This window comes from Siphateles boraxobius, unplaced genomic scaffold, assembly GCF_051911475.1.
Source record: "Siphateles boraxobius isolate OS27281-9 unplaced genomic scaffold, OSU_SipBor_1 8, whole genome shotgun sequence".
Taxonomy (NCBI): domain Eukaryota; kingdom Metazoa; phylum Chordata; class Actinopteri; order Cypriniformes; family Leuciscidae; genus Siphateles; species Siphateles boraxobius.
The window spans coordinates 5,198,637-5,216,758 of NW_027509208.1; the positions used below are offsets into that span (position 1 = coordinate 5,198,637).

Sequence of the window (18,122 nt, forward strand, 5' to 3'; positions counted from 1 at the left end):
ATAGAAACTTCAAAGAACAGCTTTTATTTGAAATAGAAACATTATAAATAACAGTATAAATAATTGTAACATTATAAATATCTTTACTGTCACTTTTGTTCAAATGAATGCCTCCTTACTGAATAAAAGTAAATTTTTTTTTTTTTAAGTCTACTCCAAAATACAAAATGTCCCCAAAAGATTAGCAATACCCAAAATCTTTGACCTTGTGGGGAAATTTAAAATGTTTTTTGAAAATAGAAAAATGCAGAAAGGTTTTCTGTGATGGGTAGGTTTAGGTGCAGGGGTTTGTTTATACAGTTTGTACAGTAAAAAAAAAATCATTGTATCTATGGAAAGTCCCCATAAAACATGGAACCCAGCATCATATACAGTATATGTATACTATGTGTATACATGTGTTGGAAGTGTTTTCAGTAGTGATCCAAGCTGTGATATCAGTTCTGTAATAGCAGTGAACAGAGGAGAGAGATAAGAAGATGGGTTATGAAGATACAGAAAGAGAGAGAGATATGACCCAGTCTGCTATTTCTAGCATCATAGTGGCCTAAAAGCTGAGAGCCTACATTCAGAGGGCACACTGCAAGTGTAGGCACATCTGATTTTTGACGTTCATACATTCAGGAAAATGGAAAGATTTTATGAAAAGCCTTTCTGTACTTCTCATATACTGTTTTTCTCTCTTTATTTCATTCTCTGTTTTCCTCTACTCCTCTGTGATGAGAAATTCTGATTTCCTTAGATTTTCATCTGCAAATTATATAAAGCTAATAGGTTAATGCAGAGCTGGCCCGATTCTGTGGTGGTTTATGAGGGTGCATGAAAAAAGGCGTAAGAGCAACTTTAGTTGAAATTGTAATAATAGCGTTTATTGGCAAAGCAGATTTTGCTGACTGCAATCTGCTGTACAGGCACAAAATCCCATTATCATCACTTGTATAGTTCATGATCTTGCAAATCAGTCTTCTATTTCGAAGATGTGAATTGTGAACACCAAGAATAGCTATAAAGATAGCTATATTAGTGTCCACACCAGTGGACAATACCATTCTGTTTATTCTAAACACATGCTTGTCAGTCACTTTAAATGCTCAAGCTCATTACACTCATATGATGATCACATGCTCTACATGGTTCCTTTATGGTTCGCCTCCTGGCGATAAGTGTGAAGGTATGACTACAAAAATAGTTCTTATGGAAATCAAAATATTCAGCAAACTAGATCCAGTGTTTTTTTAAATTAACTTTGGAACAACTTAAATTTTACAATGTAGCACTAAAGAGCAATGATAGAATTTCTCCTTCTAAACCGTTCTATTTATCACTGTTTGTTCTCACTAGGCGTCATGTTCTTCATCTGCACACAAGCGCTTCATTTTCCATCCACCTACATCTCTGCAGCATGTCTCCTTTTGTGTTTGGTGATGAGGAGACTGTTATGCCACACCTTGACAAGGCATGTCCACATTAACACACACACAAATACACTCTGAGGTTGCACTGACTAGTCTATTAGTTGATTAGTTCTGACATATCAGTGCCACCTGTTCTATATATACTGTAGCAATGAGTGACTGTCGTTGGCTTTATATAATAACCTGTAACAGCAAAAATATTTGGATGTGTGCAAAAATAAAATTGTCAGTTTTTATGCCTCCTGTTTCTTTTTTGCCTTTGTCTAGGAGAGTCTGAGGTTCTGTGAGCAGGCTGTAATGATTGTGAGAGCTCTGGGTCGAGTGATCAGCTGCTTTTCAGATCCAGAGGAACTACCATCAACCACTAAAGAACTTGAGAAGACCCATGGTGTAGGCATACAGCAACAAAGGGTGGGTTATATATAGAGTCGGTGCTATGGGGCGGCCCCCTGGGACCATGCACACTACTATACAAAACTATTTTATATTCCCTTTTATATTTTAACGGCCATGAAATACATCAACTGACATAACACATATTTTATTAATTAAAATAATGACTGTCTTTCAGAATTTGAGCTCTTTATGACTCATCAGCAATGTTCACGCCACTGTATCAACGAGCAGCCGTTAAAATGTCATTGCTAATCTTTTGTATTTATAGTTTAATTCAAAATGCATTTTCTCCACATCTTTTATTCCTCTTTAATTAAATTGTAATTATTAATTTTTACAATTAAAGTTAAGTTTTGTTATGCTTTGCTTTTAGATGTTTGGTTTGTTTCACTAAACAAATGAGTGCATTGCTCTGTACTTCAGACAGCGACGATAGAACACAACCCACATTTAATGAATGTAAAGTGGCAAATGTGATAAATGACTCTGGTTAAATTTGCAGACAAACACACGCACACACTAATAGATAAAATAGTCAGTTGATTGTATATTGCTTTTATATATATATATATTTTAATGTACTTATATTTTTTCTGTCTTGTACAGGTGTTCAACGAGGCTGTGCATCATATGTTCTGCTCTGCTCTGGGGCGGAAACTGACCTCTGAGGAGCTGTTTGCTGTACAGACACTGACCGGAGACCCATCGCCACATGGCAGCAATGATAAAGCCATGGATGCACGATCAGGTGAGTCTTTGAAATGTGGGGAAAACAGAGTCTCTCTTTTGGTTTGATCATATAACACCTATCATAGCATGACTTTATGTACACATGTATCTCCGCCCTGAATAGATGACACTCCAGAGCGCTGGAACGGCAGGCTGGCCACAGACAAGGAAACGCAGGCAGCCACAGTCCTGCAGGCAGGTTGGAAGCGATACCTTGTCAGAGAGATCCTCACTGCAGCAAGACCAGGTAAAGTCCAGCTTCACCTGATATGGATCTAATGATACCTAGTATAAGAAAAAAAGAAGAGACTGTGGATTCAGGAATTTATGCCAGTTGACTTTGCGATCTGATTCGTACCCATTCTCTTGTGGTCAGTTATGCCTGACATCTGTTCTGTGGGTTTTTATGTTTGTGTGTGAGAGAGAGAGCTGCAATGCCCTGGAGCTCATACTTATCAATGAAGCTGCCAGTCATTCTAAGCTGGTATGACAGAAGAGAGAATAAAACACCTCTCCATCTCTCTCTCCATCTGGCTCCATACCTCCAAGCATCACTCCATTCCCAGCCTGACAGCATGAGTGACAGGGAGAGTGAACGAGAGAAAGTGAGAAAGAAAGATGCAAGAGTATTGGAAAGGATAAAGGGAAAGTCAGAATAAGAAAAAAAGGATAAAGGATGTAGCAGAATCTGACTGAGCAATATAATGTCAATTTATATTTCAAGAAGCAATAGCATCGGGGAAGCTCAACCAACTTTGAGTTAAAACAGGCAAGCAGTCTCCAAAGATCCTACTATTGCTCATCAAGCTTTAGTTACCTCAAAAATCCCATTTATTATGTGAAAATTACAGTGTGGATTCAGCAGTCACACACAGATGAACAGGGCCCTATTCAACAGTCTTTAAAAGATTTGGCACTAAACCATAAATCCACATTTTTAATATTATGAGCTGGTCGTGCAGGAAAGAAAGATGCGGTTCATATCTTTCTTCTCAATATTTAGTTTATTAATTATTTAAAGCTCAAATCAAATCAAATATAATATTAGATGTAAAAACGTAAACTTAAAAAATTAAAACGAAAATAAGAAATGTTGCCGTGGGGCAACAAACTGAAATAAAATAAGTTTAAGTTGGATAACAAATACAAATAAATATATATATAAAAAAACAAATTAAAATCTTTTTTTTTTAAAGAATTACTCAAACAAACTAAAATTAAAATGAAAACTGAAAAATATAAAGATGAAAGCTAATTCTAAATATTATAAAAGTTTACTGTTAATAATACTAAAATAACAGATTGAAAATAGAACATGAATTATAGCAGTGTTAAATTTAGTTATTAAATGTAAAATTGGACTGGTTCCAGATTTTATTAATGAATGTCATTCTCTTTATCATTCTGAAAGAGTTTGTGTCTTTATGACTGTCATTCACAATTGAGCATCAGAACAGTTTTTCTCATATCTGCCAGTATGAAATTAATTTTATTTTAGGGGCATTTTTTCCCTTCTAACTCTACTTTAACAAGAGATGGGCAGATATAATAAATATAATTTTATGTTTATTGAAGAGAGGTGAATATTTCAATGAACAAAGTCAGACTTGGCTGGTAAAATGATAGAAGCATAGGGACTGAGATTTGTTGGGTTCATTTATCTGCCAAAGATGCTTTTCTGCATCATCTTTTAATCTAAAACTGGGCCAATTCTAAACATGTTATTCAATCCAGTTTCACAGCTCCAAGGTTGAACGTTGTGGGTTTGTATGAGTGCATATTACGTTGTGCTCCTGTTTGGCTGTGTGTTTTTAGGAACCAAGGAAAATTTGAGCGTCGCTAAGACTCTGCAAGAGATGTGGGCTCCTGTGGAATCAGATGTGGAGAAACATGCCGTATCTTTACTGAGGTGAATTATTCATTTTAAAGAATCATTTCTCTCCTCCATCGTGTCCCTCGGTGGTTCCATCTGCTGTTTACTGTCTGTTCGCCTAGCTTTAGTTGCAGGCAGGGTCTGTAGAGAGTGACCTCTGGCCTGGAGGGTTGAATGTGGCATGTGTCTGGGCTCAGTGGGTGGGTGCTATCTTCTCCCAGCGATAGCCTAACCTAGCCGACTCTGACAATCTGGGTGTCATGGATCGGTAATTGTCTGTTCAAATCTTTATCCAGTACTAAGTGTGCATTTCTGTTAGACACATGGTTGCTAATGGTGAAGGAATAGCAGAGCTGTACCCCTGTAGTGAAGACGAGTACAACAGAATAACGTTCACTGACTATTCAGTGCCCGTACCAGAGGCAGTGAACTCCTGGATTCTGATCTTCAGGTCAGGAACAGTCATTTTACTTTTAAAGCAAAACAATAATTTACTAAAAAAGACCTTTATTAAGAAATGCATACATTGAGCTCAAAGTTTCCATGTGTATTTGTTTAATAAACTTTTTTTCATGTCAATTCTCATTTCCAGGGAGGTATTTCATGTTTCTAAGAACATGCTGCTTGTTCCTAAGATCTTCTCCCCTCTTCCTGTATGTATTGTGCATGTCATCAATAATGACACCTTAGAGGAGATACCCAGAGTCTTTAACAGGGTGGAGCCATACATATACACGCCAAACAAGGTTTGTCTTTGTCAGTAAGACAACCCCTCTCCATATTTTTTTTTACATGCATACGTTGTATTTTTTTATATTATATTTATTCTGTTTTACACCCTGTAGGGTGGTTATACGTTTGTAGCTGAGGCACATACTGGAGACACGCCTGTGATTGGAGGACAATGGCGAATGCGTCTGATTGGCTCCCGAGAACCCCTACCAAAACTAGCCAGAGAAACCCCAAACAATATCTTTTCAGTAAAAGAGTTGAAAGGTTACTACATTCCTAATCAAAAGAACATCATCTGCAGGTTAGCACATGCATCAAGCGTACTACGTAATAGTTTATATGCAGGGGTTTACATAAGTTTTTCAGTCTGGTTCTCATGAGAGCACCTGAAGATTTAGTTTGGTGCTCACACTGCACATAGTGTGATCCATTAAATATAAATGGACTATAAAAAAAACTATAAAAAAATAAATTATTAATAATAGCATTATTGCACTTTATTTTAGTAAAGTGTGATAATACTATTATGTTTTAAAATAAAAAAAGAGTATTAAATCAAATACAATAATTTTTTAGTACACTTAAAAATAATTTATTAATATTAACTTTTTCTTTTTTACACTTTAATTTTTAAATGAGTTTTCAACATTTTGAAACCAAAAATCAACATGCTTTTATTTTGGCGGGTTGCCAGGAAGTACGTATATGCACTGCCTGTTTTAGCACTGATGAGTGAAACGCGTCAGTGAATGTCACAGCTTTGCATTTTGCTCTGGAACCGCCAGTTTTATTATGTATTCAGTTGAAATGAAAATCTTATACAGTATTACAGTTAGTCAATCTAAAATGGTGATTGTGCATTAATAGCTGTCAACCATGTCGGTATGCAAATGAGTGATCTGAACTTATTTACCCAGATCAATTTTTATTTTGGTCACACATGCACACCACTTATGTGCACCCCTGCTTATATGCATATTTTAAGTTTCAGTTATTTTGTAAGCACTGCAGAGCTCCAAGTTACCATTTAGGTTTTAGCTTTGCACAGCATTGTAATGAAATTGAGATTTGTAAGTGGATAGTCAGTTATGTTGCATCAAGACTGATCTAAACTGTGTTTTTCCTACCAGACATGTGATAAAAGTCTCCAGTGATCACAATGCTACTGTGCTGTTTCAGACCTCAAAGTCAGAGGTCAACATTAAAGTCAATATCCTAGACCATGAGAAAGAGGTCGCCAGCAGTCAGGGCAAAGGGCATGTCACCCTCCCAGTCTACTGCTTCTTAGCCAGCAATGGTTTGTACACACACACACAAACTATATATATATATATATATACATAAACACACACACTATGGGGTAAGATTGTTTTTACATGTTTTTGAAGTCTCTTGACTTCAAATGCTCACCAATTATGCATTTATTTGATCAAAAATACAGTACAAACAGTAATGTGAAATATAATTGCAATTTAAAATAATTTAAAACATTTAAATTTTATTTCTAATTGAAAAAAATATTCAGGATCTATTACTCCGTCTAATTTGCTGATTTGCTAACATATCTTATTATTATCAATGTTGGCAACAAGTGTGCTTAATTTTTTTGTGGAAACTGTGGAAATACAAGTGAAACAAAAGTTCAAAAGAATAAATGTCTTTTTGACTTTTGATCATTTTAATGCATCCTTGCTGAATAAAAGTATTGTTTTTTTTAATTATACTGACCCCGAACTTAGTGTGGTCCCAATAAATAATTGGAAAATTTATTATCATATTAAAATATGTATGAAGTATGAAGGTCATTGCATTGTAGAGATTAAAAAAAATTGTTTATATATTTATATATATATACATTTATATATATATAGATTTAGACATAGATATAAATCGTAATTATAAAAAAACAGGTAATAACAAACTATCTTAAACTTAAAATGAATTATAATTAATCGATCAAATTGAGAAATATATTTGGACACTTAATACACATTCACATATTTCGACACATGAATAAATCACAGATGCAGTCTGTCACACAAAGACTGAAATCCTCACAGACTCACACAAACAAATGGTATAGTTTATACTCCTTTCTTTTCCTTTAGTCCAAGACTTCTCGTCCACCCACTCCACATTTTGTCTTAACACATATTCACTTTATAAAGTCACTGTCTCAGTTACTTAGCTACAGCCTGACTCTGCCAGCTCCAGAGTGTATTTATAGGGCGTTCATTTGTGTCTGTGTGTGTGTGTATATTGGTTGCAGGCGGTTCTGTGGCCCAGGCGGGGGCGAGGCAGGATCAGGGCAGCCTTATAGCAGAAGGGAGAGTGACAGGAGGGGGCGGAGGAAAGGAAGGGAGTGACCAGAACCCTACAGACACACTGGTACCTGTCACCACAGACAGCTTCTGCCGTCACTTGTTTGTGTGTATTTGTGGTAGCGTCTGAACTTCTAGTTGCAAAGTTCTAAGAAAAAGTACATGATTTTTTGTTTATATATTGAAGTCAGTCTTTTTGCATGTTGATGGCTGATTTATTTTATATTTTGCATGTTCTTTTGTTTATGCACTGACTTTTTATGCTTGTTTCTCGTGTGTGTCCTACAGTTTCATAAGTATTATATACAGGCGGAGGTGTTACAGGAGAGCTGGCCTTTAGATGAATCTCTCTCCTCCTTCATCCAGAAACTCAGAGACATAGAGCGCAGTGAAATGAGAGGTACGTTCAATCTTACAATAGATACTACGATCCCTATCAAACAGCTGTTTTTTTTCAGGCTGTTAGGGCCGTGACACACCAAGCCGACAGTCGGCCATCGGGATGTCGGTGAGCATCTGTCGGGCTAGTTTTTGCGGTGTGTTCCACACGTCAGCGGCAGATGTTTGAATCGGAGTCGAAGCCGTCAATGAGAGCGATCACTCTGATAGTCTGTTCAGTTTTGAGAACAAGTCAATGCACGAAAATATAAGCTAAATTGATGAGAGCAAGCAAAGAAGTTAAGAGGGCACAGACTGAAGGCTAATATAAATTTTATGTCACCTATCCTGAGCATTCCAATACATAAATATTTTCATAACAACATCTGCTGCCTGGATTGAAGAAAGTGAACAGCAAGATTAATATTCAAAATGGTAAGCAAGCTCTGCTTTGTTAACGGTTTGTATATCTGCAGTCCTACTTATGGATTTTCTTTTTGAATGACCAATATAGATTATTGATACCTGCTGATATAAAGTTATTTCTTTACATGCAGAACGCATATGCTAGTTGACAGTCGCATGTAGTCTTTGTGGAGTGTTCAAGCACAGCTTTTTGGCCCGGATGCAGCTGACACGAGGTGACAAACACAATCGACTTTCGTCCGGCGAGTTCTTTGATGTCGGCTTGGTGTGTCACGGCCTTTAGACTTGTAACTGTGACTCACTCAATAATGCAGTATATTGGACAGATATACTGTGCTTCATTGATGAAATAAAATTATATTAAATTATATTTATATAATTTATTTTTATTACTTTTATTTTAGATATTTGTATTTTGTTTTTTCAGTTAGTACAGCAAAACAAATTGCACCATCTGCGGATGATGATAGAAATGTTTTGCTTTATAAAAATGTATCATGAAATAAACGGAGCAATTCCAATAGGGTCCTCCTCACACTATCGGTGCTCTGACCCTAATAATACCAAATTACCATTAAGATTCAACTCGAGCTAATCTCTGTTTGTTAAAAAACACAGTATCCTGTGTTGGTGTGCTTTGGCAGTGAAATGCGCGTAAATGTGCCATTTCTGGTTGATTCATCCCTGATGATTCAGTCTGGATCTACTAATTTCAGAAAACAACTGCTTGCTGACATTTGTGAGGTTCATGCCATCAAATCTCACGTGTTGTTTGAGGTTGTTTGTATCAGCCAAACAAGATTCTAAATTCTTCAGGCTGCTGTCTTCTAATAGTAGAAGCAAGGCTTGAGAAATTAAATGAAAAATAGAAAACAATTACAAAAACTCATCAACTGTCAAAAAAAACTGTAATTTAATATTTTATTTTATTTAGTTTTGATTAGTACTGTAGTGCACTTTTAATGTAATTTCTTTTGTGTTGTGCTTTTGAAAACTCCTGTTTTTATTTTTAATGAAAAATGTTTTCACTGTTTGTTTTAGTCTTTCTTTCTTTCTTTCTTTTTAAAAACCTTGTCCTGGACTCATCTGGCTGTATGTGATTTAAATCTCTGTTTGTGTTTTCTCATTCAGTCTGAGGTGTACTGAATACAGTAGGCTGACTCTCGTCCCACCTGTATTGCTTTGATTAATCGAGAGCTGGCCATGAAAAATATAATGGAAGCCTACTAAATTCATCTGCTTGTGGTAAATGGGGAAATGCGATTTGCTCTGCCCTTGGATGGATGACATAAGGTCCTTTGCTGTTGGTCAGCGCATGGACAGGCTGGAAACAACCTTGATTTTACTGAGAAAAAATGAATAAACAGGAAGCTCATAGAAATGTAAATGGCAAGGATTGAGATGGGTCTATTGGATGTGCATGTATTGTGAAGAGGTAGTGGAAATGAACTAGTTTGCATGATTGCCTGGCTCCAATAATAACATTAAGATTCTTTTGTCCTCCCGGTCCCTTGATATTAAATGTATTCCTTGTTTTTTCCCTTTTTTTGTGCATCCATAATTTAGCTGAATCTAGGTGGTTAAATGTCTCTGATTGGGCTTTTATCAGTGATGTGAGTGTGTGTAGATCAGCACGTGCACTGTACTTTCACGAGCGTGTGCGTCACACTCCACACATGCCTCTCATTTCGTTTTCAGATAAGCTGTGTAAATGGGTCAATGGGAAGTCAAATGAAGTTGGCTCTTGCCCTCTGGTGCCCTGGGAAGTATTTCTGGAGGAAAGAGAATTGAATTAACCCAGTTGAGTGGCTCTCAGTGGAGCAGAGCCACCCGCCCTGAACAGTTACCACACACACCAATCAATAAATGCACACTGGAACCAGGCCCAGTGCACTGAACTCAGCCTCATATGGAAGACATAAAGTATGGCTGCCCTTTTAGGTTCCCGGCTGAAATGACCTCTGTGCTTGCTTTCAGTGCTCCCAATTAATTATATAGTGTGTGTATGTGTGTGTGTATATATATATATATATATATATATATATATATACTACATTATAATGTACGTATTAAAATAAATACAATGATACATATTAATTAATAAATACATTAATATTATAATAATGTAATTTGTTACATTTATATAGCGCTTTTCTGGGTAGTCAAAGCGCTTTACATAGAAGGGGGAATCTCCTCAACCACCACCAATGTGCATTAGTCGAGCAATAGACAATCCACACTCTCTGTTTGATTGGTTCAGTGATGACATTATTATGACTCTCAGAGAGTGAGTTCAGTTGGTATGGTATGGTATGTATGGTAACACTGCTGTCAGAGAGCACGGCATGACATCAGATTAAATTATGGATACTGTAGGTGCCTTAAGTAAACTGTCCACTAGGATGTACCCTTATACTTGTCACCCTCCCAGTCTAATGCTTAGAAAGCGATAGACATTTAGAGTACAGTTTTTAAATAGAGCAATACTGCCATCTAGCAGGATCATTTCTAAAAAGCTTCAAGAGGCTTTGTATTAAACACTATAATTTCAAGGTTTTTAACAGATTTTTTCTGTGTGAATAAATTCAAATCTTTATGAATAATTACTGTTTTCAAAATGCCACAGACGGATTGGACAAAATGTTGTGGAAATGGCTTGCATATAGTTGTTTCTGCATATATAGCTTTATAAATATCAACAAATTACACGCCTTACACTCACATTTTATTTCAGACCTTTTGACATTTTGTATCACCATGTCTGTTTAATCTCTCTATTTTACATGGGCAGTGTTTGGGGATATTTTGGATGGCACATCCACGCCCGTGGGTAAAGACCAACAAAACAAAGAAGGCCAGAAATATGCTCCCAAATCCACCACCAAGGCCAAGGAACGTGAAAAGGAAAAGGATAAACTAACATCTAAGTCAAGCACCATTATGGACAATGTCAGTACAGTTTGTGTGCCTGTGCATTTATATTTCAATGTCAGTATCAAGTCCCACCATATATTTAAATCATTCGCCCCCATATTCTCCTGCAGAAAGAGATTGTCTCATGAATATCGTTCGATGTGCTACACAGAAGTGCAAATTTCTCTACTTTTATTCAGCAATAAAATGTATTCATTTCTTGAGCAGCAAATCAGCATATTAGACAGATTTCTAAATGATCATGTTACTAAAGACTGCGGTAATGGCTGCTGAAAATTCTGCTTTGCCATCACGGGAATAAATTACTTATTAAGTATATGAAAATTGAAAACAGTTATTTAATATACATGTATTATTACTTGTAATAATATTATATAATATTATAGTTTTACTATATTTTGATCAAATAAATGTAGCCTTGTTGAGTTTAAGAGACTTTTTTGCAACCCAAACTTTTGAATGGTAGTGTATATATACACCAACTTGTGTGTTTGTAGAGTTTGGATGTGAGTAAACCCCACTGGATCCTGCGTGTAGTGAGTGACCACAGTAAGGCAGAAAGTATAGAAGTGAAGAAAGACACTGAGAGACTGGAGGAGATCAGAGCCATGAAACTGGCCTGGGAAGCAGCGGAGCCTGGCAGAGCAGCAAAGGTACTGCATAACTGAAAAGGTACTAGAAGTAAATCAGCTCTGTCTGCTCAAACAATTCCACATGTGTAAATGATTGTTTTGTTTTTTTAAGGCTCATCAGACCCGACTGCGCTATCTCAAAGAGCTGCAAGAACATGCTGAGAGTAAAGAACCTGTCACAGCTGAGACAGGTTACAGACAAAGATACACACGCTCAGATTGTGTTTAATATAGTTGCATATGGGTTTAGTACATGGCGTAATATGTGCATGTGTGTATTTCAATGTTTGGATTTTTAGAGACACAACCTCAGTCTCAACGGAGTGGAGAGTTCACACAGAACGCTGACAAAAATTATATTGATTATACACCATTTATCAGGTACATTATATTATATTATATTACTTATATTATATTATCGTTTAAAAGTTTGAGGTCAGTAAGATTTTTTTTAAAAGAAAATGTTCATCAAGGCTGCATTTATTTCATGGAAAATACAGTGAAAACAGTAATATTGTGAAATACTATTAAAATGTAATATAACTGTTATAAATGCAATTAATGTAAATGTAATAAATGTAATTCATTCCTGTGATGGCAAAGCTAAAATTTTCAGCAGCCATTACCCCAGTTTTTAGTGTCACATAATCCTTCAGACGAATTCTAATAGGCTGATTTGGTCCTCCAAGAAACATTTCTTATTATCATCATTGTTGAAAACAGTTGTGCTGCTTAACATCTTTGTGTAAATAGTGATCTTTTTTTCCCCAGCATTCTGGAATGGAAAGTGTAAAAGAGATGTTTTTGAAATAGATTTTTTGTAACAGTGTTAAAGTCTTTACTGTAAAATTTTATTAAGTTAATGCCTCCTTGCTGAATAGTCTACTTTATTAAAAAAAAGTATAATTTATTTTGAAAGAAAATTTTTTTTGACCGTAAGTGTATACGTTGTTCTCTTTCACACATTGGTTCACTCTCTTGTTCAGGAAGTCTTTGCCGCTGCCTCGTCTAAAGGATAAAGAGGTGGAGGAGGAGCAGAGGAGGGAACGCTCTGAGAAGTTCCAAAGTTTCCGTCTGATCTGGGACAATATTCTGGAACAGCGTAAACAGGAAAAATTTGCACGCAAGGAAATGATGAAAAGACAGCTGGAGACTTACATTGGCTTTCAGGTTTGTGTGTTAATACTAAAAAAGCAGATTTACACTACACTAAACAAATGTTTTTAATGTATCTGTACCTTAGTTCTTTAGTCATGTCATTAAAAAACATTATGGTGCTGAAATAGTTGCCAGGGAAAAACATTTCGAGTTCTTGTTATAGGACACAATGGACGTATATCGGCAAAAGATGCTGCAGGCTCGTGAGCCATTTCGTTCTCGCATCCTCGAGGGACAGTCACATAAGAAAATGGAGGAGCCACCTATTGAAACAGTTGAACAGGTCGAGCTAGAGAAAAACCCTATTGTGGTCCAGTCAAGTGGACGTAAAAGTGGGGGCAAAAGGAAGTGATATGATTGACCACAACTTTCTAGCAATAAAATAGTCAGTCAGTCAGTTTAATATTACACTTCTTTTTATCAAAAATATTACATTGTCTGTCCTTTTTGAAAATAAATCAATATAAAGATTCCTTTGTAGCAAGTGAATCGAGTTTGTAAGATTAGCATGCAGAGTAACCTCTCACTGTCAGGTTATCTTACTCTCTGATTCTTTATTTAAATGGTTACTGTCCCGATTGATTTGAGTAGCTCTGAAGGATAGCCTGTCTCATAGTTGCTGATTTTGCTTCCCAGAAGACACGTCAAATGTAGTTCTGGAAAATTATAGTTCCAACATTCTTGCTTATTGCTAAATGACAACGTAATGTGATTAAACAAAATAAATACTGTAAATAAACTCTTGATGAATCTCCCCAAAAAGTATTTACTTTTATTATAGGAATAGTTGTGATAAAATTATTTATTTTATTACTATTTTACCAGCGTTTGAGATATTTGAGGATCTGAAGGTATTGAATCTAATATTAAACGCCCATCTTCACAATATCGTGGCCAGCAGCTTTTAGGTAAAGTCATCCAATTCTTGGCATGTGTACTGGACTTTATATTAAACTGTCTGAAAACAAAATGGAGTTTACAACTTGGTAACTTCACCTTGGTCCATTTATGTACATAATAAAGAGTATAAACAATATAAAATCGCATGTTAGCGGTTATACTTTTGTATCATTAGGTATTCAAGTAAGTTGAAACCCAATATTTACATTTAAATGTGTAATCCGGAACTTTCTCTAAAAAAAAATGCTGTCATCATGCTCAATGAATTCTGGGGTAGGCTAGGCCGCGAAGGATTCATCTGTTGTATCCTTCATTTCCCTGGAAACGAAGGACGCATTTCGAGGCCAAATTTGAAGAAGCCTTTGGGACAGCCTGTGACGCACCGGCCTTCGAAGGATGCAGCCTCTGAATTGGGACGCAGTTTATGTGTCTGTGATTTAAGATGTGTATTAAGGACCCCATGAAATGGCTTGATGAGCACATTTCTCTTTCCTGTGTTGACATTTTCTATTAGAGCAGGGCATATTGAGAATCCCTTTTTAATAGCCAATAGGCTTTAGTTTAACCACCATTTGCTACTTGCTAGTCAGTTTCAGGTGGTATTAGGGAACATTCTCAATGTAAAGACCATTTGATTTGACAAAATTGCATATTGCAGGATTAGACATCAATATTTTTAGACCATTTTCCAGGAATATAAAGCATACAAAACATCAATTTAGATTTTATGGGGTCCTTAATTTGGTGAAGGACTGTTTATTCTTTATCAACATGTATACATTGATGCCATTAATGCATTAGTTTCCACTTCATACTGATGTGTGAGACGTTCTAAATCAGAAAGAGCGAGTGCCCTTAGTTGTTAGTAGGATTGCAGTATTTTCTGTTTTTGTAGGGGTTTTGGGAGGTCTGCTCCAGGAGATATTATTCCAATCCAGTTGACGTTCGAGCATTACTCACAGCCTCTCGTAAGATGTCTCTGCTCTTAAGGATAATGGAGGTTAAATCTCTCTCTCTCTCTCTCTCTCTCTCTCTCTCTCTCTCTCTCTCTCTCTCTCTCTCTCTCTCTCTCTCTCTCTCTCTCTCTCTCTCTCTCTCTCTCTCTCTCTCTCTCTCTCTCTCTCTCTCTCTCTCTCTCTCTCTCTCTCTCTCTCTCTCTCTCTGTTCTCTCATCCCTAAAACAAACACAGACATAAACTTGAGTTGGGGTGTTTTTCTCTCTGTCTATAAAGCAAAACATATGAAGTTATGTAGGGTCAGGGAGATGTGTGTTTGTTCCCTGTTCTCCTCAGTCTGCAGTCTGTTTTCTTTCAGCTATACCAACCAAGGCAGCTAATCCACTAGGCTAAAGGCAGAATTTACACACGCAGTCACAAAAAATGACTTTTTTTCTTGTATCACAGTCTAGTCAGCTCCACATAAGATACGATGAAGTACTTGGGCAAATGAACAATATTTAATTATAGTCCTTGAGTGCCACACACCACAATAAAATAATCATTATTAGCCAGACGTGACCTATTTTGGCTGATGGCACTGTGGAGATTAAACCAAGGACTCAAATATTAATTGTAGTGTCGTACCACCATAATGTCTTTGTCTTCACATACTATCAAAAGAACTGAACAAGGGCAACAGATTTTACTGGTTTGTGTGTCATGTTGTGTTCAGTGAAGGTAAGATAATTATGGCTTTAAATCTTAGTCACCATGAAATCAAAATCAACGTTTTTTAAGTTTCCTATAAATTATTTATCCGTGTACATTATTATTATTTAAATTTGTGTGTCCATGTAATCTTTATTCAAAATAACTTCCCCTAACAAGTGCAACAACATCTTTTCAGATGAAGTGTTACTGGCGGGAGGATGGGACATCCTGATCACAGCAATATAAAACCACAATGATCCAATCAATTCCCGATAGACAAAATCAAGTCTCAGCCCACCTTCTTTCTTGTTCAAGAAGCATTTCAGATGTTGACATTAATCCTGAGAGATACAAATAGACGGTGTTGAAAGAAATATTTTTTTCAATTAAGATGATGAAATAAAATAATAACTTTCTACGAAAGGATAATTGCACAAAGCACTGGTAGTTTACACCAGTAATATTTATGTGTGTGGTGCACAGACCCCCTAAGCAGTAATATGACACCTAAATATTCAGGTGAACCTATAGGCCTACCAATATTAATTCATGAGATAAATCCCTGCTGTTTATGTAATGAGAAAATGATTGTGTGCTGACAGAAATAAGACAGAAACCCCACCTGGAATCGTGCATCATCAGGGCACATGATGTGTTATGATGCTGTTCAGACTCTGATAACACACTCTGAGTGACGGCACTTAATTGAGAAAGTTTCATGACTGCATTAGTAATGGCCCAAAGCAGCATTTTGCTTCTGTAATTTTGAAAGGGTGTTTGCACTTAACCCTGTCTGGGATATGAAACCGTGCTCCGATTTCGAAGCAGGTTAGAACCGCATTTTTGATAGATATATAGTGAATTCAGGTTGATTGGGAAACATTTAGCCATTGAGAGAATAGATTCAGGGTTAGAACTGAAGGGCCAGTTGTTTAGCAACAAACGACCAATCATAAACCGAACAGCGTTTGCTAAAACATTCAGCCGCTTAAACCAGGGGCCCGTTCTTCGTACGTAGCTTAAAACATCCGAGATCAAACGAGACATCCAAGATAATATCATCGTGCTCATCATGATCCGTCTAATTCGAACACACCTGCCGGTTATGATTAGTATAGCTGGATTGAGTCATGCGCTGGTTTAAAAGGGGATATGTATCGTTAGTAGAAACAGCAACGCTGCTATAGGCTCACCGTGGCCAAAGAGCGCGCTCAGTTTATCACGTACAGAGCAAGAAATAGTCCAAGTTTATGCTGAATTTTAATGTTTAATTAAAACGGCAGAGAACACCTCAAAGTCTGCACAAGCCAGGGGAGAGGGCTGGGAAAAAGTAGCAGGCAAATTTAATGCGTTTGTGATGGCCATGGTATATGTTTTTATAACTTATTACAGTATATATTTTTGTATTTTAATAATTTCATAATTACTTTGTTCATTGCCATGTCAGAGTCTCCACACTAGAACATCGTGAAAGTGAAGTACAAGAATATTCTACATAATGGTAATTTTTACTAGGCCTAGGCTACTAGTCTCTTTTAAAAGGCCACTGTTAAATACATTTTTGTCTGTTTATAAAAGCAACTAAGAAAAAGGCTGAGTAAAAAAGAAAATAACATTTATAATTTTTTTAAACTTAAAAAAAAAGAAAAGAAGAGCTGGCCCTTGGTTGACTAAGCTGGTTGACTGGCCCCTATTGTGAAGGGCATCCCTGCGTTCAGCTCTTCCAGACACACATCCAGGGACCAGTAGCAGCAACTTCTTCATTACTGGTAAATGAGATTTAAATTATTTTAGTACACTGTAAAATAATTTGTTGCTGCATTAAATTAAAGTATAGGCTGGTATAGTCATTTCAACTGTTCCAGTAAATCTTGTGTAATGATAAATTGCTATGACTTGTGAAAGTGAAAACTGATAAACTGTAAAAATATTTTGCCATGAGTTATTGATCACATTTTTTCCCAGTGTAGTTCATTGTAATGACATTGTGTTCTTCTCTTTTGTGCAGTTTTACACCAACACTAATCTGTTCCTAAGAAAGTGGTGGCTGAAATATGTGCGGTAAGTGGACTTTTTCTAACTTTACATCAAAAGAGAAGAAAGTGCAACACTTTGTAATACCCATTTGTTTCCATTGCACTGGACAGTGAAGAAACCTTCTCAGATGACTGTCCTTTGGAAGAAGTAGACTACCTGCAAGTGCATACATAACTTAATTTATACTTGTGTGCCTATTATTTCTGACTGCAATATGAGTTGCAGGAGTCCACATGTACAGAAGAGTCTGCACAGAGGAGGCATACAGAGGTGGGCAGTGTAGCCAACCTTTCCTTTTTTATTTGTTGCAAGAGGCATGTGTGACACAAACATCTCACAAATGACACGGGGTGATGCTTGTTCCCTATATAATAGGAGTCTTCAACAGAAAATACAGTATTTTGAAAAAACAAAAATTAGGGGGAGAAATAGAACTTGACTACTTAAAGAAAAAACTGGCACTAGAGATAGAGTTGCTTCAAAGGAAACCTCAGCATAAGTGCAAATACACTATTTCACACAGAGAACTATTGCTGACCTTG

At 36.5% G+C, this 18,122-nt stretch overlaps 1 protein-coding gene across 2 annotated transcripts in view; it reads left to right on the forward strand.

The window, feature by feature from the left end:
• Positions 1-14,040, forward strand: part of adgb (androglobin) — a 48,531-nt gene extending 34,491 nt beyond the window's left edge. Inside the window, exons 19-35 of one of the 2 annotated variants that reach the window (XM_077220471.1) lie at positions 1,342-1,456; positions 1,683-1,826; positions 2,418-2,559; positions 2,665-2,787; positions 4,356-4,449; positions 4,733-4,864; positions 5,006-5,159; positions 5,259-5,446; positions 6,276-6,442; positions 7,415-7,533; positions 7,755-7,866; positions 11,062-11,219; positions 11,702-11,857; positions 11,949-12,027; positions 12,136-12,217; positions 12,823-13,006; positions 13,158-14,040. In XM_077220471.1, coding sequence (XP_077076586.1) covers positions 1,342-1,456; positions 1,683-1,826; positions 2,418-2,559; positions 2,665-2,787; positions 4,356-4,449; positions 4,733-4,864; positions 5,006-5,159; positions 5,259-5,446; positions 6,276-6,442; positions 7,415-7,533; positions 7,755-7,866; positions 11,062-11,219; positions 11,702-11,857; positions 11,949-12,027; positions 12,136-12,217; positions 12,823-13,006; positions 13,158-13,346 — 2,338 coding nt within the window. In that variant the 3' untranslated portion in view covers positions 13,347-14,040. Of the gene's footprint in view, positions 1-1,341; positions 1,457-1,682; positions 1,827-2,417; positions 2,560-2,664; positions 2,788-4,355; positions 4,450-4,732; positions 4,865-5,005; positions 5,160-5,258; positions 5,447-6,275; positions 6,443-7,414; positions 7,534-7,754; positions 7,867-11,061; positions 11,220-11,701; positions 11,877-11,948; positions 12,028-12,135; positions 12,218-12,822; positions 13,007-13,157 lie in introns of those variants that run through there. The other variant, XM_077220472.1, reaches the window with a different exon arrangement.
• Positions 14,041-18,122: the final 4,082 nt, after the last annotated feature.